Source organism: Cryptomeria japonica, chromosome 6 (genome assembly GCF_030272615.1).
Source record: "Cryptomeria japonica chromosome 6, Sugi_1.0, whole genome shotgun sequence".
In the NCBI taxonomy this organism is placed as follows: Eukaryota; Viridiplantae; Streptophyta; class Pinopsida; order Cupressales; family Cupressaceae; genus Cryptomeria; species Cryptomeria japonica.
Window position 1 is genome coordinate 384,955,069 of NC_081410.1, and position 21,792 is coordinate 384,976,860.

Here is a 21,792-nt window from a genome sequence, read left to right on the forward strand (position 1 = left end):
TGCCGACTGTAAAATTCGTTGTTTAACTGGGTGGAAGCCATCTATAAAATTTAAGAGTTGACAGGGAAAAAATTGAAGTTAAAATTTATGCTGAGTTCATTGATTAAGAAAGAGTGTTCTTTTTCCGACCCTTGTTACTCACCTCCTCTAATCTGTAAAAACTCACAGATAAGTGTCTGTTTCAGCAAGTTCTTGTTTTATTTGTAGCAGTGAATTTATGTTCTCTGCAATTCATTGATGTGCATGTGGGTTTGTGTTCCCACAAAATAGGGGAATCATATTATCAGATGATTTTACACAGGGACAGCAAATTCTCAATCCACTGGACAAATCACGTATTTACTTCTTCAAATAGAAAGAGGTGGCATTTTCAAACCACCAGCACATTCTAAGATGAGAATCACTGAATAATTAACATTAAGAAGTTGTATGCATTCATATTCAAATAAAATGATAAATGAGTCTTCACGCCTACCCTAACCAAGACCATCACCCCTGTTCAAGTTATTGGAATGGAATGTGGCCTTCAACTACCAATTTTAATCCAAATAAATGACCTAAACATTGTACTAGAATTGGAGTTTTGAGAAAATAGCCGTCGATGAAAGGATTGTTAATCTGAATAAACATTTTAAAGAAATGATACAAATTTCCAAAGCTAAAAAGCTTCATTTGATTTCCCTAACATTGTGATCCTGTAGAGAGGGCCTTCCAATATTTTATTCAGCTGGTGCTGCTCGAAAAAATGTGAAAAATCTTGCGGGTGAAGAGGTGTCACGATTCTTCATATTTTCAGCTTTACTGCAAGACTTCCATAATAGTTATGTAAAACTAGCACTCGATATTTTAAAAAATTAACTCAAAATCTTCGAATACCTCTGATTGCTATTTGGAAATACAACCTCTGATATTTTGAAGTGGATGCTGAGTTCATAATTTTGGGTGAAGATTCAATTTTTTTTGGAGGCAACTCCCCTCACCGCCCCCAACCTAGCAGTTTTCATTGGATCACCTGCACATCGAAACTAGGCATTTGAGGCCCCTCTATGGATAGTCCACAAATCAAAACTTCCCTTCCATCCAAAATATGTCAGTAGATGAAGGATGTTCTCTATAGGTGGCCATGAAAACTAAATCATAGCACCTAAAACACTTCCACTGATCTTCCTTGAATTTTGCATATATACTACACAGACTGAAGAACCTAGAAAGTTGGGAAATAAACTTTTGGTCTACTCCACAGATCCAAATCTGCAAAATTTAATCACATCAAAAGCCTAGTTTGCTTTATCAACCATGTTAAATCACTACAGCCAAAATTCATGAAGAAAAGTTTTCTATTTCATTGCTTAGAAACCGATAGTGCCCAAATATCCATGAAAATGAAACAATCCTATCGAAAGTAAGGTCCTTTTGGGACATAATTTTAGGCTGGATCATGCTGAGGATTTAGATTTATCATAATTGCAATTAGAAGCTTAGAATTGATCATTCTAAATTTACAACATCTTGTTCAATAAATTGGATTCACCATGAGGCTCAGGGCAGATTTCTTGTCCATACCTTAATTCTTCATTAAAACTATGGACAAGATCATATAATTAGGATGCATCCAAGTGGTTGAGCTCAAGTGGTTAAACTGTTAGGTTCTCATTGTTGGAACCCATGTTCAAATCTAAGTGGTGACTCTTGGTCCTCCGCTGTTTGGCTTCTAGTAGTAATTTCTAAGTTGTTGCTCATAAGGAGCTCAATATTTGTATCAGTTGGCTCAGATGCTCAGTTGAGCTAATATTTGTAGACTATTAAAAAAAAAATTAGAATGTTATATCCAATAATGGTGTGACGAGAAGCATTAAGGAGTTGAAAACTGTAATCCGGTTATTAAAGGGCATATGACAGCATCCAATAATTTTCATTATAATCTGGCATGCATACTTATGTAAGACGTGAGATCTTACAATTGTGGCAAACAAGAAAGATGCCTATCATTGTAAGGTGTCTGTAGCTATAATTGCTAATGCTATTGCTTGTAATCAACATAATAATACGACATGAAGAGGTTTTACAAAGATGCATGTAGACAAAACAGTTTGGAGTAATGTATGGATTCTTCAAGCAATTTACAATTTCTTTTGGCTATGTAAATTTTCATTATAAATATGTTACTCGACACATACTCCCACTCATTCAGAGTACCTTCATCCAAATTTGACATGGATTTTATCAAGTTTACTTAAGACCCTACAAATTTTGGATATTCATCATAGTAACTTGCTTTCGCAAATTTAATAAGTATGAATATCACAAGGCATTTTATTGATTCTTAAACCAAGAGGCACACGTTACAAACACAGAACATAAATTATAAGTAAAGCAAATGATCTTATGTCTTGTTGATGATTTGGCCCAACTTAGACCAGTAATAAGCCTGGTATACAGTAAGTGACTATTGGTCCTTGGAAGCATGAAAACACCAAATCTGCTAGGTAAATATTGCATGGTAGATACAAAAGCAGATGATCAACGAACTCTCCTTACTCTTTCCTCCCTTCCTAGACCCATTGATTTTTGGGCCTTCTCAATGCCCTCTGGATCTGGCGAAAGAAACACAAGACAGTATGAAGTTATTATATAACACTAAAGAGCTTACAACAGCCAAGCCCAAAAGATGAATAAATACACCCTTAAGTTGGTGAACGTAATGAAGGGCATAAATGCAAGTTCAAGAAATTTCGCCGAGTCCATAGATTAATTGAACTCTATAAATGCTCAAAATCTGATATGAATGCCCGCCATAATATTTGCATTCCAGGAAAGTACTATTGAAAGTCTATAATTATTTATTTCTAGTACTTACTGATTGCAAAAAAATAAATATATATCATGACTAGAGAAATTGCATCTGTCAAAACACAATTCTTACACAGGTAAGTTATAACTTGAAATACATAATGAAAGTTACAAGATACAGATACAGATACAGGAACAGGAACATGTGAAGGTAAAGGTACAGGAAACAATAAATTTTGCTGACCCACCAAATATGATTCAGGGTAGATATTCTACAAAAAATATATATAAATATGTTAATAACACAAAATTATCCAAGTACTACCTGAATACAACCTAGATACATTCTGAGATATATAGAAATTATATATAATAGAGCAGCCCGGTAATGCCACAAAAAGTCTGGAATCTGGATGCAACCTTGAATGAGGTCCAAATTCAGAAACGTCATCACATATCAGACACAATCAGTCAGAATATGGGTCCCATATCCAAACATATTTCTTATATATCTGGTTCACATCTGTGCCTAAGACTGAATGAGATATGCAGGATACACAATGTGAAACTGTTCCCAAAGATGACTGACTTACAGAATAACTAAAAATTCAGCTGTCATTGACGTAATTAACACATGATATTAGTGTTATCTAATGGTGAAGATGTCTACCTATTAACCAGGTCCCATTATAGTTAATCATGAAGGGAGATCGATTTGGAGGACAAGATATGTGAAGTTAACAACTACTCACCTCAATACTCTGCTGTCTTTTGAAAATAAACACGTTTGATAGATGTTGCATCTAGCCAACAGATAAAGAGAGCTAAAACCAAGGGTAGAAACACAAGAAACGTTTATCCAGATCTACAGTGACTGCATAATGGGTTTTTGTTTGTCTATGCATTTGATATACAAAATGTGTTTTGTAGTATTGGCATCTTTTTGAGGGGAGGCACCCCTATACTTGAATCCCTTTCCTTGATTATGCATACTCATTGTGTCTATCTTTCATTTCATCTCATTGTCTATATTTATATCAATCTATTTGTCATATATATTCACAATGTTTCTCTAAATTTTGGGGATGGCAGAGACCAGGTTGAGGCAGATGGGCTTCAAGGACGGTAATTTGTTTTTCAGATTTTAAGGACAGCAAGGGGCAGCTATTAAAATAATATATAAAACTTTGTATTTGAAAATTTAATTACAAAAAACAATAAAAGAAGTTGCAATTTAACATTATGAAACGGTATCAATGAAAGAAGCTCAAACTTCTACAAAGTTGTACTGTGGTACAACTTTTTGTATCAGGAAGCAAATCTTAAGAGGTAATTGAGTGTGAATCTAAATTAAAAAAAATGGGAAATGCCAAAAACGCTGAAATATCACAAAAACATTGTTAAATCAAGCCAAACAAGAGCTGCGGCAGTCATGGTCATTTTTCATAATTTTAAGGCTTTTAAGCAGGCTTCAAACCCTTCAAACAATGAGGGCATCAAGGCCATAGGAGCAATAATTAGAATTTTACAATCTGGATTAACCTTTAACTTATTCTCAAATGTTGTGCCCAATTTGTCAAATGCAAGTTAATATCTTTGCAGTGCACCTGGGCTTGTGAAAAACCAAATCTGCAGTGAAAAATAAGGGGAAATTGACAAAAATAAGTATTCAAAGACAAAGAGAAAAGGAGCCATTTTTGGGGGGTTTTAACTTTTTTTATTTTCTAATTGAATGGTTTAAACTTACAATTTGTTTATTGATGTCAGGGACGGTCCAGGGACATATGGATGTCCATAGGCTGTTCAAGGGGAGATAGGGCATCCCCAGACATCGCTCTCAAAGGGGAGCATCCCCAGAGATGTCCCCCCACCCTCTTGGTCATTCTGAGCAATTTTGAAGTTTGCTAAAACAAAGCCCAAGATCTCAGACCCAAGTCCTGATAAGTATGGTCAAACTTGCTGAGTCCATATGGGAATATTCAGTCAATGCAAGTGGAAATCAGAATTAACACAGAAAAAATATGATAAACAAAAGTGAATAAATTAATAAATTATACAACATCTCCATAAGCCATTCGTACCATTTGCAAAGCACAAATAAGGTGAGAAAAAAGACATTGAAGAAATAAACAGCAAGTATATTGGCAACAAACGTTTGACCTTGAGCTTCAGCAGATTTAAAGCAGCACACAGGGAGTCCATGGTGCATTTGGAGGCTCCCTGTCAATTTGGAACAGCCCATTGTTCCATTTCATCAAATTTGAAAAGGTATTTTGAATCTTTTCTTATAGTTTTCTTTTTTCATTTGGCAAATTGGCACGTCTTCTACATTCATTATTTTTTTCCATTTTCAATTTCATGGAATAAAAAACAAAAGAGTAAAAATGAAGATAATGTAATATACCTTTTTTAATCAACCCAACTTGTGTAAGCCCAATCCTTGTTCTTATTTCCCAATTAAGGCTACCAAAAATATTTTTTAAGAAGGGACCATTAGCAGGGAAATTGTAAGTCAAAAATAAAATAAACTAATAAAATAATTTCTTGCATGTGTGGGTGTGGGTTCCAGAAAAGGCCGTTGTAAGTTGTAACCCCAAGACATATTCTATGACAGCTCATTAATGAGTTACAAGTTTGCATTCATTACAAAGTGGGGGCTATTTTTATAAGAGAACCTCATTATATTTTAATTTCTAAATTTTTGAAGAGAAAATGAAGCATTGGAATTTGTGCCCTGCTGGTGCTATATATTGAAGAGCTTGTCGGCCTTTGAAATGACAGGATTCAGCATGTCTGATGCGGGAGCATCTCAGGTGTAGACCAATTATGCGGGAGCATCTCAGGTGTAGACCAATCAGAATCACCAAAAATACTTTCCTGTTTGATTTCTAAAATTTTAGTTTGTTTGGTTTTTGGCCAAGATTGCAGTGAAGCCTCTATTCACATGAGATTTAGATGACTTTGACTACCAGTTCTAAAAATGTCCTAATACACCATTGTACTTTTTCATGGTGGGAAATTATTGAATACTTCTATGTGTGAATGATGTGATTGGAATTGTATGTAGTCTCTCTTCTAGCCTGTAAATCCAAGAAACGATCAACTGCTATGCCATTGATAACGTGTTTGGGGCAACTCTCATATTATAATGCAAAAAGTAAAGTATTCCTAAAGTTCTGATTGAGGAATTAGTATAATTCTAGTCTTATATTTTTAAACATTAAAACCTATTGGTGGAGAACTGTTCAGCTCCTATACCAAGCATATGAAGTGGTGAAGGGAAGGAGGAAAATGCATTAAGAAGGTGAAGCAAAACGTCACAAGGGGAGACTGAATATACATCAATCCAATTGCAGATCGAGAGAGGAGTGGAATTGGAAAGGACATTGATTGATTTCAACAGCAGAGGAGGCAGTTGCATTAAAAGAGGAATGATCTGCATACAGGAAATAAGAGCAGCAGTGGAAGAATGTAAAGGGTCGATGACTTGGTAGCTGCATGAAGAAGTTGGAAGGGCTATGGTAAATGAGACAAGAAAGCAAGCTATGTGCAGTAGGCTAAAGGGGATAGAGCATGCATGAGCAGAGAGGGAGTTAATGCGCTGATAGAAGGGATGTGCATAGCAGAATGGAAATAGAACTAAAAACAGAGAAAAATAGTGCATAAGATTGAGTATGGACGTAGGACCCCATGGATTGGGCATTAGAGTTTGTGAAAGAAGAGACAATCATGTGGCTTGCAAAATGACAATGTGAATATGCAAGAGGAGTAGAATCGTCTCTAGTAAAAGAGAGTTATTGGCCAGAGCATAGAAACTTGGAATTTGGCCAATGATTAGAGAGTGATATCTCAGTCAGAGAGTTTGTGATACAAAGGAAAGTGAGGAGAGGGTTGGTTGTTGTAGAAAATGAGCAAGGCTGAGGAACAATGTAATTGAAATCTTGTACAGTGAGAGAGGCCATTGAAAATCCATAACTGTAATTTTGTGTATGTAGATTTGTTGAAATAAAATTATGTTTCTTTGTTGCAATCTAATGTTCATTTAGAAGTAGAGAGTCTGCATTGTTTTGTGTTTTGAGTTTTGAATTTGCAGGCAGGAGGGAGTCCCTCTTGCATCAATTGGTATCAAAGCCAGAGGTCTTGAGTGTGTAGAGTCTACACAAGGACATGCAGGTGAAGAGTCGACAAGTGTGAAGCCATTGTGGATAGCTCAAAAGAATCGTTGCAGGTGTGCGAAGTCCTGAGTGATTGAAAGATAGGAAGCTGTGAAATAAAATGTTTTGGCAGATTGTAGAGCGTGAAAAAGATTGCAGCAGATGAGAAGAGGATGCGTTTGAAGAGGAAGATGAGGTTCGTCATGAGAAGACCCATGATGATATCATTTTTGGAACGATACTGGGAAGAAGCAAAAAATAAGAAGCTCCAAGTGTTGGAAAGGGTGATTGAAGCAAGATTGGAACAGAATTATGAGATGAAGCAAATCCCATTGAAAAAGGATAATTACAGCCGGAAGGAGAAAGATGTGAGAGTAGCCCACACAAATGAAAAGGAGAAAAGGAATGAGATGAGAAAAGAAGAGAAAAGAGAGGAGAACACAGCCACTGTGGACTGTCAATTGGTGAGTGAAAGCAGAGAATGTGATGGAGGTGAAAGTACCTCATGGGTTGAGGTAGTAAAAGAGGAAGAAGTTCAGAAGGTCGAGGTTGTAGCAAAGGTTTATTGAGGACCTGATGAAGATGGTGCGTTGCTTGGAGTGGAGATCAAAAAGATTGAAGAGTTGTTCAATTTGAATGAGAAAGAAGATGTAGCAGAGCTACCTGAAGAAGTTGTAGTTGCAATGAGCAGTGATAAAGATGATATTGCAGCAAAGGTAATTATTGATTTTTCTGTGTTTAGTGAAGTAAAAATGAACAGGGATGAGGTCGTGCAAGTAGATATTGCATATGAGCATGTAAAAGTTAGAGAGAGAGTGCAAGTGGATTTTGCAGATTGGTGTCAGAAGGTGGCATGTTTGCATGTGGAAGCAATACAGAATGGCAGAAGTGGATTTTTATGGAGATGGTCAGTTTGTGGTTGATCAAAATCCACAAAAGAGAACAGTGGAGAGATCATTTGGTGAAGGAGGTCGGATAATGGTCGGTTGGATCCCACAAAGATGAACAAAGGAGAAAAACTTTGGCAAAGGGGGACAGAAAATGGTGGATGCAAACCCATGTGAGGAGAAAAGACTAGCAACTAGAGTTGCGGGAGGAGGAGGATGGTTGTTCCAGCAAGATGCTGGAAAAGAAAAATAAAGAAATGATTTTGTGTAACTGACACAGCGATGGACTTCACTGCAGGTTGTTTACAACCTGAAAGGGTGGTTCAATTAACCAACTCCATTTTGTGAGTTCCACTAACAAAATTCTTCCTACCTGGTGTGTCTGATGCAGGAGCATCTCGGGTGTAGGGCAATCGGCATCACCAAAGATATTTTCGTGTTTGATTTCTCAAATTTTGGTTTGTTTAGTTTTTGGCCAAGCTTGCAGTGAAGCCTCTATTCACATGGGATTTAGTTGACTTTAATTACCAATCTTAAAAATGTCCCAATACACCATCATACTTTTTCATAACCGGAAATCAAAGAATACTTTTATGTGTGAACGACGTGATTGAAATTATATGTGGTCTCTCTTCTAGGCTATGAATCCGAGTAACAGTCAACTGCTATGCCATTGATAACGTGTTTGGGGCAACTCTAATATTACAATGCCAAAAATAAAGTATTACTAAAGTTGTGATTGAGGAATTAGTATAATGCAAATCTTATATTTTTAAACATCAAAACCTATCAGTGGAGAAACCATTCAGCTCCTAAATTTCAAAATCTTATGTTTTCTATGTAACTACACTACAAGTTTTGAATTTTAACTTGCTTTGCCTTTGAGTATGTGACTAAATCTCTCTCTTTCATTTGATTTTTTAAGACTTACACACTTAATAGCATAGCTGCTACTTATTGGACAAGGTTTAAATCAGTATAAATTAAAATTAACATTGTCCTCAGTAGTCAAAATTACAAAACATTTCTTCTTAGGTAGAGTAGAATAGGCTTAGATGGTCTTTTTTAACATATATGCAATTTTCATTTCTTGTATGAGATTCTCTTGTTCCAAATTATTGTCTCCAATATATTCAAAGAAAATGTATCTTCTACAAATCACCAATCTATCTTCTTTAGCTTTGTCCCAAACGTTGTGAACTACTTCAAACAAAGGCCTATCCAAATGCTCAAAACTTATTGGTTGTTGTTTAAATCCTTTAGAGTGGACTTTGCCATATTATAAAAATCGCAATGCTCAACTTTCATCTATAAATCCTCTTTGCCCCTATGTACTGCCATAACTATACAAATGTGTTTTGGTGTGCACTAATGGCTGACCATGCAAGAACATGCACTAAATCATGATCGCCTTCATTCTTAGGTGCATACATAGCAGTGCTATGACAACCACCATTGTAATATTTGGTAGTTTAGCAAGCATTTTAATAGAAATACAATTTACTAATTTAGGTATGTATAGATGAAGACAAGATCCATAGACCACCTACCAACACATATGTTTGCATTGCAAACAAACTAAATATAAAGCAAGCACACATCCCCCCATGATTACACTATTCAGTATTTATAAATAATGTCTTTACAATAGCAATGTAAATGACAGCTATTGTAAATGACAACCATAGATATTTGCAAATAATTTGTAATATCCCCAGATCCATAAAGGAAAAACAACAATATCTCCAAAAATATGCAACAAAATATTTTGAAATTTATTTGCAAATAAACTACCCTTCAACAAACTCAGATCTAGGCTCAGAATGTTTATCTGATATTTCTGCTAATTTTTAGAAATTTCTAAAAATTCCAGAACATGAAAAAATTATAGAAAATACACTAAATCTGCCCAGAATTTTCAGAAATATCTTACATTATTTTCTCCTTATTTTTCTCAGATAAATATGACCACCAGTATGCAGATTTATGCTCAAATACCTCATAAATGCCTTCAAAATCCTAACTGCCTTAGTGAAAACCCTCAGAAAACCAGTGCAAGGTCTCCCAGTGATGTCCCACTTGTCCTTGTTGGCGTCAATCAAGCTCCAGAATATGCAAGAATTTTGCTGTAGGTTGTCCAAAACTGAGTCTGATTACTCCGAATCACACCTCCAAACTTGATAAGAAGATGCAACTCTAAAAATGATGTGCTAGGGCATCACAAACCAAAGCCCTTCCACCAAAACACACCCTTCTAACCAAGGGGAGCCTGTATGTCTCTCCGAAAACAGGGATACTCAAGGGTTTCAAACCTCAAGCCAAAGATTGCAGCAGCAATAGAGAAAATCTGATCACATAATGAGCTCCAAGAGAACCCTAATCTGTTATATAATGTCTTCCAAAACCATGATCTAATCTCAGCCATAGATTCATTGCAAACCCAATCCAATGCTCCAAATAAAACCCTCAAAAATGAGCCAGTAGCCTCCTTATTTTCCAACACCCATGGCCCCTTTTTGCACATGTTCAATAAAAAACACTTAAAAGTATATGTGCCTTAAATAATTAAGCTCAAAAGGGGAAATAATAAGTCTTTAGGCTAAGAGTCACTAAAGTTGCATAAAAAGATGTGCCCGCAACTTAAATCATTTAAGTTGCATTAAAAGACATGCCCACAACTTAAAAATAGAATAGAGAACAAGCCGAAGACTCTAACAATTTCCCAACAATGCTCTAAGTCCTCTTCCTCTTGGGTAATCCAAGGCAAAGACAGCCAATGCATAGTTAAAGCCTCATGGCTTGAGTTGGGAACATTACATATTGTCCTTACATAACATGTATCATTACAATTAACTATAAATTGTGCATACAACATAAATGAAGTCATAAACAATAAATTAAACCCCTCTTGAAAACTAAAATTTGAGCATGCCAGAGATCAATTCTTGTGGCGCTATAATATAGCATCCTCAATGGCATTGTTAAAATCCTCTTTTAGACCTTGAAGCAATCAACATCTTTGCTGCCCTCTATTGCCACATTTTTCCCAGTACTGCCTCAAGCTGTCACTGGTGACTAATGCCTAAGAATCAAGCAAGATTAGATGAATTCTTCATGATGGTGATGTTGATTGTAACTAGGATTATATGGGTTCGGATGTAGGGTAACGTGACCCTATCTTATGCACAAACAAATACCACGCTACGCAAAATACACACCATTTAATTATTGGCACCAACAACCCAAGGAGGCCGACTTGCATTTCAAGGAGTAAAAGATGTATATAAATAAGTGACAATTTGCAAGTCAACACACATTCATTTTTCATTCTTGATATATGCGAATGAGAAAACAGCTCTGCTCATCAAGTGCGAATTAATAAGGAAGAAGGCAAATTCATCCAGAATTATGCGAATTTGTGCAAGATGACCTAGATGGTGTTGTGCAACTTGAAGGACATGGAAAGAGCAGATCAAATAGATCAGATCTGATAGAAGAGATAAGTATTGTAATTGTGCATTTTAAGAGGAGAATATATAATCTGACCTGTGGGTCTTTCATGCTGGGTTTTTCCTCATTAGAGGTTTTCCCAGGGTATGCTTGTTGTCTACTGTTTTATTTCTGATTTATGTTGACTTGTTAAATACTGCAAATCTGATTACAATCGAGGGCATATTTAATTTATGTTGGTCTAATAAAATACTGTAAATCTGATTACAAACTAGGGCATAATTAATTATCTAAATCTGATTAACATACCTAAGGTTTAAAATCTACATGGTATCAGAGTTAAGGTGTCATTAACTTCTGATTTTAGCAAATCAATTGTTGCATATAGCTGTTGGTTGTTTTCAGATTAAAGATGTCAGGTTTGAAGGCTGAAGATAGGCTTGAGGGAGCCATTGACTTTGCTGCTTGGAAAGTTAGTATTCTGTTGATCCTTGAAGAAAATGACCTACTGAAATTTGTAGAAGAAGAAAGGCTGTCTCCTCCAGAAGATGCTGAAGAGCTGAAACTGTTCAAGAAAGATTCCCTCAAGGCTAGAAGGATCATAATTGAATCCGTCAAGAATCATCTTGTCAATGTCATATCAAAGTTTGCATCTGCCAGAGAAATGATCAAACACTTGGAAGGGATCTATGAAGTCAACAATCTCAGCAGGGCTCTTGCCTAAGAGAGCAACTTCTACACATGAAAATGAAAGAAGAAGACTCAATCATAGCCTACTTCATGAAGATCAATGAACCAAAGGACAAGCTAAGCACTCTTGATTGCCAAATCTCAGATAAAGACCTTGTTATGATTGCATTAAATGGTCTACCTGATGAATGGGAACCATTCATTTGTAGCATTGGTGGAAGAGCCGATCGTCCCAACTTTGAGCGTATTCAATCTGATTGCATCGAAGAGGAATCTCGAATTGAGGTAAGAGGAAAACTCAAGAACTCTCTCAAAGATAATCATGTTCTCTTATCTAAATCTAGGGAAGGTGGTCATTGGAAGAAAGAGAAGAGAAGCAAAGATTTTAGATCCTCCTCCTATGATCCAAGGAAAAAGTCAAGAGATTCCTCTCACATTTGTTGCTTCAGATGTGACAAGTATGGTCACTATGCCAGAGATTGTCAGAATGACCCAAAGGAAAGGGAAGCCAACTTAAATGAAGTTGCCGAACAAAGTGAAGACTACCTTCTTATCTCTGCTCTTTCCAGCAATGTTCCTACAGACAGCAATACGTGGATAGTTGACAGTGGTGCCTCCAAACACATCTCAGGATTTTGTGAGCACCTCTCAGATCTGATTGAAAAAGACACCAATCTTCATGTAGTAATCGGTGATGATGCTCGATACTCAGTAGAAGGTTTTGGCACTACCTCTTTAAAACTAGATTCTGGTATTTCCTTACAACTCTGTGATATTCTCTTTGTACCTGGTATTAAAAGAAATCTTATTTCCATTTCGGCTTTAGAAGATAAGGGTTTGCAAATAGCATTTTCTGAAGGGAAAGTACTCGCTTGGTCTAAGAAATCTAACTTCAAATCTGCTCGTATTATTGGAAATAGATGTGATAGTTTATATAAGCTTGCAGCTAATCCAATTCAAGCTCTCATTCATAAGACCCCTGAATCATGCGAGCTATGGCATAGAAGATTGGGTCATCTTCACTTTCAAGCTCTTCCCACTCTCGGTAAAATGGTCAAAGGTATGCCTAAACTCAGTTTATCTCATGATGATGCTTGTAAAGGTTGTGCAATGGGTAAGAATGTAAAGAATCCCTTTCATAAAAGCGATAGTAGGGCTAAAGAAAGGTTAGAGCTTATTCATTCAGATTTATGTGGTCCTATGTCAGTAGCATCTCCTAGCGGTTTCCTATATTATGTTATCTTCATAGATGATTTCTCTAGGAAAACATGGATCTATTTTCTTAAAACTAAAGAGTCTGAAGAAGTCCTAAACAGATTTAAAGAATTCAAAGCCTTAGTTGAAAATACTACAGGAAATCGAATTAAATGTTTCAGGTCTGACAATGGAGGTGAATATGCCTCAGGTAGCTTTTATGATTTTTGTGTTAAAGGCAGGAATTAAGAGGGAGTTCTGTGTTCCCTACAACCCTCGGCAAAATGGAGTTGCTGAAAGAAAGAACAAGACCATTGTTGAAGTTGCAAGAGCCATGATACATGATCAGGACTTGCAACCTTTTCTATGGGCAGAAGCATCCAAAACCGCAGTTTATATTCAAAATAGATGTCCTCATCGAGTCCTAAAGGATGTGACACCTGAAGAAGCCTTTTCAGGAATCAAACCAGACATCAGTCACCTAAGGATATTCGGAAGCCCTGTGTATGTTCATGTGCCTAAAGAAAAACGAACCAAGTTGGATCCATCTGGAAAGAAAGGCATCCTAGTAGGATACAGCGAATCTTCCAAAGCCTTCAGGATCTACATTTCAGGTCAAAGGTATGTTGAGGTAAGTAGAGATGTAACTTTTGAAGAAGATATTGCTTTCAAAAGATCTAAAGGTTCATTAATCAACAATGATGATATGGTGATGGAAAAACAAGATTCAATTGTTGATGCTAACCCTGAGTTACAGGAGGAATCTACTGATCTTCCAGATCAGGAAGTTCAGAATGACTCATTAGAACCCATGCAATCTACTAATATACCTCAGGATATTGTGGTCTGCAAGAAGAGACCACTTTGGGTTAGAAATACGATTCAAGATGCTGAAGGGTTTGCTGCTCCCAGAGGAACCTTCAGAAATAGCAAGAGTTTCCAAAATCACGCCAACTACATTTCTGTGATGTGCAATATAATTGAGTCTGAACCCCACAATATCAGAGAAGCTATGTTCCATCATGCTTGGAAATTAGCCATGGATGAAGAGTATGGGTCTATCATCAAGAATGATGTCTAGGACATTGTACCCAGACCCAAAGGTAAGTCTGTCATTTCCTCTAAATGGTTGTTTAAAATTAAACATAATGCTGATGGTAGTATTGAAAAATATAAAGCTAGGTTTGTAGCACGTGGTTTTTCTCAAAAGGAAGGAATAGATTATGAAGAAACCTTTGCCCCTGTTGCTAGATATACCTCTATTAGGTCTATAATAGCTATTGCTGCATCCAAAGGTTGGGAGCTGCATCAAATGGACGTTAAGACAACCTTCCTTAATGGTGTCATTGAGGAGGAAGTCTATATTGAGCAATCAAAAGGCTATGTAATCCATAAAAGAGATTCTCATGTTTGCAGGTTGAGGAAAGCCTTATATGGGCTCAAACAGGCTCCTCGCGCTTGGTATGGAAGAATTGATAAGTACTTACTAAGTTTAGGGTTTTCCAAGAATGATGCTGATGCTAACATTTACTTGAAAGTTTATAATGATGAGATGCTTATTTTAGTTTTGTATGTAGATGATTTATTTCTCACGAGTGAAAATAAATTAATCATGAGATGTAAAAAGGAATTAGCCTCAGAATTTGAAATGAAGGATTTAGGTCTAATGCATTACTTCCTAGGGTTAGAAGTATGGCAAAGAGCTAATGAAATCTTTCTAAGTCAGGGAAAATCCACTATTGATATTTTGAAAAGATTTAGAATGATAGATTGTAAACCTATGCGTACTCCTATGGAATCTAACTTAAAGAAGTTAAGTGTTTCTGCAGCTAACTCTGATTTTGCAGATCCCTTTGAGTACAAGCAGTTGATTGGCTCCCTGATGTACCTAGTCAATACTAGGCCAGATATTTGTTATGCTGTGAATGCTCTCAGTCAGTTCATAAGCTCACCTAAACATGTTCACCTGGTTGCTGCCAAGCACATTCTAAGATACTTACATGGCACGATTGGTTATGGGCTGAAGTATTCACTTAATACCCCAATCCTCTTGAAAGGCTACTCAAATTCAGATTGGGCAGGAAGTGTCAAGGACAGGAAAAGCACTTCAGGCATCTGTTTCAACTTGGGCTCCGCAGTGATCTCTTGGGCATGCAGAAAGCAATCTTCCATAGCATTAAGCACTGCAAAAGCTAAGTACATTGCCGCATCTGTTGCATCTAGAGAAGGAGTGTGGCTTCGTAAGCTCCTTGTTGGATTATTTGGTCAAGCCAATGATCCTACCACCATTCATTGTGATAATCAAAGCTGTATAAAGATGTCAGTAAATCTTGTATTTCATGATCAGTCCAAACATGTGGAAACACACTATCATCCCATTCCGGATATGGTGCAGAGAGGCGCCATTCATCTAAAGTACATTAGCACAGATGAACAGATTGCTGACATCCTCACCAAACCTTTATCCAGAGTGAAGTTCGAGTACTTCAGAGATAGACTTGGTGTCATGGAAAACGGAACCCTGATTGAGAGGGAGCTTCAATCTCAGTGACTATTTGTAGCACTTTGAATCATTCTTTGCTTGTGTGCAAGAATGAATTACATCCAATCTATGCTTGTGTGCTAGATGGATAATTGTAATAATGTAAAGACCCACTGGTGTATTACACTTTCTATGCTTGTGTGCTAGAACCATCCTATGCTTGTGTGCTAGATCCATTCTATGCTTGTGTGCTAGATGGAACTTAAAGGTTCAGATTATGTATTCTCCTCCTCCCTAGTTAAGAGGGAGTGTTGATTGTAACTAGGATTATATGGGTTCGGATTGCCTTAAGGCAACATCTGAACCCCCTTTAGGACCGGATCCTATCCTAGGGTAACGTGACCCTATCTTATGCACAAACAAATACCACGCTACGCAAAATACACACCATTTAATTATTGGCGCCAAAAACCCAAGGAGGCTGACTTGCATTTCAAGGAGTAAAAGATGTATATAAATAAGTGACAATTTGCAAGTCAACACACATTCATTTTTCATTCTTGATATATGCAAATGAGAAAACAGCTCTGCTCATCAAGTGCGAATTAATAAGGAAGAAGGCGAATTCATCCAGACTTATGCGAATTTGTGCAAGATGACCTAGATGGTGTTGTGCAACTTGAAGGACATGGAAAGAGCAGATCAAATAGATCAGATCTGATAGAAGAGCTAAGTATTGTAATTGTGCATTTTAAGAGGAGAATATATAATCTGACCTGTGGGTCTTTCATGCTGGGTTTTTCCTCATTAGAGGTTTTCCCAGGGTATGCTTGTTGTCTACTGTTTTATTTCGGATTTATGTTGACTTGTTAAATACTGCAAATCTGATTACAATCTAGGGCATATTTAATTTATGTTGGTATAATAAAATACTGTAAATCTGATTACAAACTAGGGCATAATTAATTATCTAAATCTGATTAACATACCTAAGGTTTAAAATCTACAGGTGAAGCACAGTTTTTCCAGTCCAAAAGAACAAACACATTCCTTTCAAAATATTAGGCAGTATAAAAAATGCTTCCTAATTTTGAACCTATATGATTAAGCTATATCAATTTTATGATACAAGACCCACCTACCCAGCCAGCCCCACTAGGTTGACAAGGTTGCCTTTCTAAACTACTTTGTTAAACTAGTTGTGTTTCCTTGTTAAGCCATAAAATTTTCCCTAACAAAATTAAGACTGGAGAAGAGGAGACAGGCAGTTGTCAATCTGATGTTTCTAATGTTCATCAATAAGATCCTTAAATGGCATGTGGATCTCCACAGCCTTAATACCCATTAGAAACATCAAATGCATGTATTTTCACATTGGAATCTCATTATTTGCATCTCATACACAATTTGCCCATATTCCCTTAATTATACAGCAAGTAACCTATCTTATCTTTTGCCTCTAGTTTTCCAGTCATACAAGCCTTCTGTTGCATCACTGCTAGACCTCAACCACAATATTGGCTTTGCCCACGTGGGTCCAACCACCACCACTTTAGCTTTCCCTTGCAGCTGCTCTGAGTTTCTGGTTTGATCAATTGGCCATAGACTTATCACAGCAGCCAATACTGCCAATCTTCATTTTGCTTCAATAGCTCAATATTTGACTGAAATACTGAAATATGAATATAAAATTATGAACATGAATATCTGATAGTTATTTTAGCAAGGATCGTGAAAAGAACAGTTTGAAAATACCCCACTTTTTGTTTTTTATGTTTTACAACTTTTTAAAACAACTGTTGATGCGGTAGATGCAAGAACATCCCTGGGATATTTACAGAAGATGGGAGACATCCCATGATGTCCTGGGGTCATCAGGAAATTCCAAGCACCCCACATCTACAAACAAAACACAACCCCCAAGATGTCTAAAAACAATCCAAAACATCCCAGGGATATGAAAAAATGCACAAAATATGTGGAATCCTCTCCTTGTCCCAATGTCCTAGCAATGGTGATGACAACCGCAGAGGACATGCACCCATGGATCACTATTTCTTCTTGAGATCCCTTCAGCATCAGAGATCATGATAAAGGCTCCATACGTTTCTTAGTAAATAAATCTACACAACCAAGGTTCACTGTCAGTTCCATATGTACTCCCCTCACATATGCAGTTCTTTCTATACACCCCCTACTTCTCTCCTTGCTTTAGGTCCAAACTTATACAATTCGTTTCCAACAGCTGCTTGCAGTCATGTATACAGTGTACACTTCTTCCGATACTACACCTTGCTTTAGTTCCAAACTTACACAATCCTTTGCACACAGGCGCTTGCAGACAGTAAGAAAGTGTAGTCCAAATTCTGTGAGAAATTCGTTCACTAGAGAATTTGAACTATGAAAGGTTCTTAATGAATGTAGCATTTTTAAACTTGCAGATTCCACAGATGTCATAATCTCATTTGACACCTACATTACCAAGGAAAACAGACCTCAACTGGAGAATGTAACATGACTGCAAGGATAATTCCTTCCTTTTAGCACTCAGATCATTAAAGAATGGTAGATGCTAATATCTTTCCATGCATTGTCAAATGCCTGTGACATCATTCTCCTCGTTCCAATCTCATACAACTTATTTTCTTCATCTTCAATCAAAAGTTGCAAATACAGTACTTATACTGCTTGAAGACTAATCATGCAATACAAGCATTCTTCATTACATATTGTTAATATTGAGCCACTAACCCCTTTTCCAAAAAGGAACCTACCCATTAACACACCCTTGTAGGCTTTCTTGTTTTAACCCTCGATTCTTTCTTCTACCAATCCTTCTTTTACTATCTTTGGCATCTTCCCTCACAACCAATCTTTTTCTTCATGCGATATCATTTATTTCTAAAACCCAACCTTCATTACTTACCAGGTGAAATTCCAAAAAAAACGGTAATAAACGCAAGTATTTTCATTTTTAGGTAGAAAAACACTCAAATCTAAATAAAGAAGACGCGGACAATTCTCTTGAATTTTTGGGGTGCATGGATATATCCTCTTCTAGAACGTTTGAATTTATCATCTGCACAGTATTAAAATGCTCACAGTTTACTGTCTGTGGAGTATACTGTCCCTATATTTAGTGTTCTTCTATGTTCACTACTGGAGAGTGCTCTTCACCATTAAATAATCTGTTGTTACCTTCAGAATGAGAATCTCCCACAGTGGCATCGGTTTTACTATCAGTAGCAATGTCTTCTGCGTTTTCTAACATGTTATTTTCAGCTGAAAATTCAAGATATTTTCCATCCAATACAGAAATAAACAAGAAATTGTTTTAGATTTTTTAAATTGTTTCCACAGGTTAAAAGAGTATATGAAAAAATCAACTTTGTGCTATCCAATTCTCTCTATCAATGTAATCTTTCAGAAAATTATGCTGAAAATAGAAGAAGCCAAATGAATATGACCATAAATAGGCAGTAAAACTATCAGAGCAGCCAAAGTTGGCAACGTTACCGAAGTGTTGGAGGATAGACCAAGGTTTTTATCTGCTGCATCTGTTCCAAAAACTTATGGTGTATTTGCTTCATAGTTTTGTTATTCTTAACCACAATTCATAATTCTTAAATGAGCCAAAGAAAGCATTTCTTGAAGATCAGCTTCTTGACGCTGTTCATAAATGGGGGATTCCCCATCAATGTGAGGTCACTAACGCTAACTTGGATCTAGTTCATAAATGTCATTGAGATATTATGCTTCTTCATTTGATTCATTTTCTCCAAAGCCACCATCATCTCATTTATTAACTTCTCAGGCCATTGCTCTAATTTCTTTTATCTGAAAATACTTAAAAAGTGATATGTAATTGCAGATATCATCCTCGTTTATTCCCTGTAGTGTGCTTGTGTCATTCATGCCATTATAAAGTACAACACGGAGTTTTGAAAAGGTAAAGTTCAACCTGTAAATCGTTAGGTGACCGAATTCAAAGGTGCTCGTGTATTTGACCTATAAAAAAAGATGGTAAATCCAAAGTGAATAAATCGCTGTAGTGAACTAGGCGTGGAGTCAGGCGGGGTAAATATTGTGATGATGGCCTAGACGCAAAAATGGCAAGACACCCACATTAACTGGTCTTTGTGTTAATGTGGCTTGGGGAATGGGGCAGAGAAGCTATCTTTCAATGAATTCCAGATGTTATGTCCAGATGATAAAGCAGTTAGCTGTGGAGGCCAACTCTCTAATTATTAGCAGGCTTATTTAACCTGGCCCAAAAAAAGCACACCCAAAATGCATGAATGCTATGTTCGATAATGGGTTGCTTTGAAAAGAAATTGGGTTCATGTGAAAGCTCATCTGAAGCCCTTCAAATATCTAGCACTTCTGCAGACTGGTAAGAAACTCACAGCACATGTTATCTCCAAATTACTTGAGTCAGGAGATACCATGTTCTCACAATATTACAAATTTAAAGGCGTTGCTCTTGTTATTTTCACCTTCAAAAAATTTTAAGCATGTTATCTCCAAATTACTTGAGTCAGGAGATACCATGTTCTCACAATATTACAAATTTAAAGGCGTTGCTCTTTGTTATTTTCACCTTCAAAAAATTTTAAGTGTTCTTGAATTATAATAGAACGTACTAATGAGGATAACCTGTATAAGATAAACACTTTAATAGTACAGATTCCAAACCCTTACTCAACGCTTTTAATTTCAATAACAGCCCAATGAATGAAAGACTCACCGAAAAACTGAGTGAAAATGCTAGTGAAAAAGCCCAAACTGCGTCCAATGCTCTGCCCTATCGGCGCAGGAAGAGGTTTTAAATAAGGGTCGACACTGAAAACCTTCCGGATGAACTGCAGACCATCCCCAAGGGTGAAACCAATTAAATAAAATGTATAACCTAACAAAAATTTGGAAAACTAAAACTGTTATAACCATAAATGAGACAATACCTGAAAATTTCTTTGGAAAGTATAGCGGAGTTCAGGGTCGATGATGTCTTCAGTTTGTTTCTGTTCGGAAAGGTCGGAGGCGGATTTAGAGGGCACGTACATGGTGGAGTTTTCACCATCTTTGGTTGCTCTCAATTTGGCATGGTCGTAGTTTCGCTTTTTCTTTGGCTTTTTCTTCACAGTCTTCCGCGACGGCGGAGGAGGTGGTTCATCAAACTTCCACATCCTATTCGTGCAACTCCACTGGCCTGCAACACGATAAGATTTAATGGCACGAAACTGTTAATGAGTATACGTGAGAAGTAATTTTAACATAAAACCATGTCTCTGCATTAATTTAAGCAATTCGGGTGTTCTCATATAAAATTTTAATTAAGGGGAAAACATAAATTGGAATCTTTCCCTATTTTAATAGAGCAGCATTTATAAGATAAATGACTTCACCATGTTTTTTTTTTTTCATTTACAAAATTATTTAAGAAGATTGCATGAAAGTAAGCAGCCATTTGACTATCCCTACTGCTTAGCTTATTTTGGCTAGTAGCAGGTGCTCAATTTTTTAAGGAAGCTCCACAAATTGCACCTTTAAGAGCAGGTCCCCATGCTGTTGCTTAGCTTAAATAAGCTAAGCAGCAGCATGGGGACCTGCCCTTAAAAGAGCAATTTTTGAGCAGTTGTTGCTTGCCAAAATAAGCTAAGCAGCAGCATGGGGACCTGCCCTTAAAGAAGCAATTTGTGGAGCAAATGGTTCTGTGGATAGTCAAATAGCTGCTTATTTTTATGCAATAATCTTAAATCATTTTGTAAATGAAATTATTGGTAATATTTTTTACAAATAAAATTCATAAGCAAAATTCTAGGCAAAAAATCATGGTGAAGCATGTGTCATTTTTTTTCAATAAGCAACCACTGCTTATTTCTAGCCCCCCATTTTTTTTCAATTTTTATTTTCAATTTTTAAGCAGTTGTTGCTCCACTAAAATAGGGAAAGATTCCAATTTATCCTTTTTCCTTAATTAGAATTTTACATGGGAACAGCTGCTTAAATTTAAGCAAAAAATGCTCATAAGCATCTGCATGGGGACATGGGGTAAGCCTTTAAAAATTGAGCAGTTGCTAGCAGTAGCATGGAGACCTGCCCTAAGCCCTCAATTTAAAAGCATCTGAGATAGAATTGATTTCTA

At 36.6% G+C, this 21,792-nt stretch overlaps 1 protein-coding gene across 2 annotated transcripts; it reads right to left on the bottom strand.

Annotated features, from left to right (window-relative positions):
- Nucleotides 1-311: 311 nt before the first annotated feature.
- On the bottom strand, nucleotides 312-20,951 carry LOC131067373 (uncharacterized). Of its 2 annotated transcripts, none has more exons than XM_058002344.2 (3): nucleotides 20,609-20,951; nucleotides 20,395-20,509; nucleotides 312-1,012 (listed from the first exon to the last, which is right to left on the bottom strand). In XM_058002344.2, the coding sequence occupies exons 1-3, from the start codon at nucleotides 20,831-20,833 to the stop codon at nucleotides 951-953; spliced, it is 402 nt and encodes a 133-aa protein (XP_057858327.1). In that variant the 5' UTR covers nucleotides 20,834-20,951; the 3' UTR covers nucleotides 312-950. The 2 variants fall into 2 exon arrangements, with proteins under 2 accessions (XP_057858327.1, XP_057858326.1); XM_058002343.2 differs by lacking the exon at nucleotides 312-1,012 and adding an exon at nucleotides 2,106-2,594.
- Nucleotides 20,952-21,792: the final 841 nt, after the last annotated feature.

Coding starts and splice junctions, on each gene's coding strand:
- LOC131067373 (XM_058002343.2), bottom strand. CDS start 20,833: ATGTGGAAGTTTGATGAACCACCTCCTCCGCCGTCGCGGAAGACTGTG. Junction 20,510..20,608: donor CTTTCCAAAGAAATTTTCAG/GTATTGTCTCAT, acceptor GATGGTCTGCAG/TTCATCCGGAAGGTTTTCAG. Junction 2,595..20,394: donor CATTTTCACTCAGTTTTTCG/GTGAGTCTTTCA, acceptor TTCTTTCGCCAG/ATCCAGAGGGCATTGAGAAG.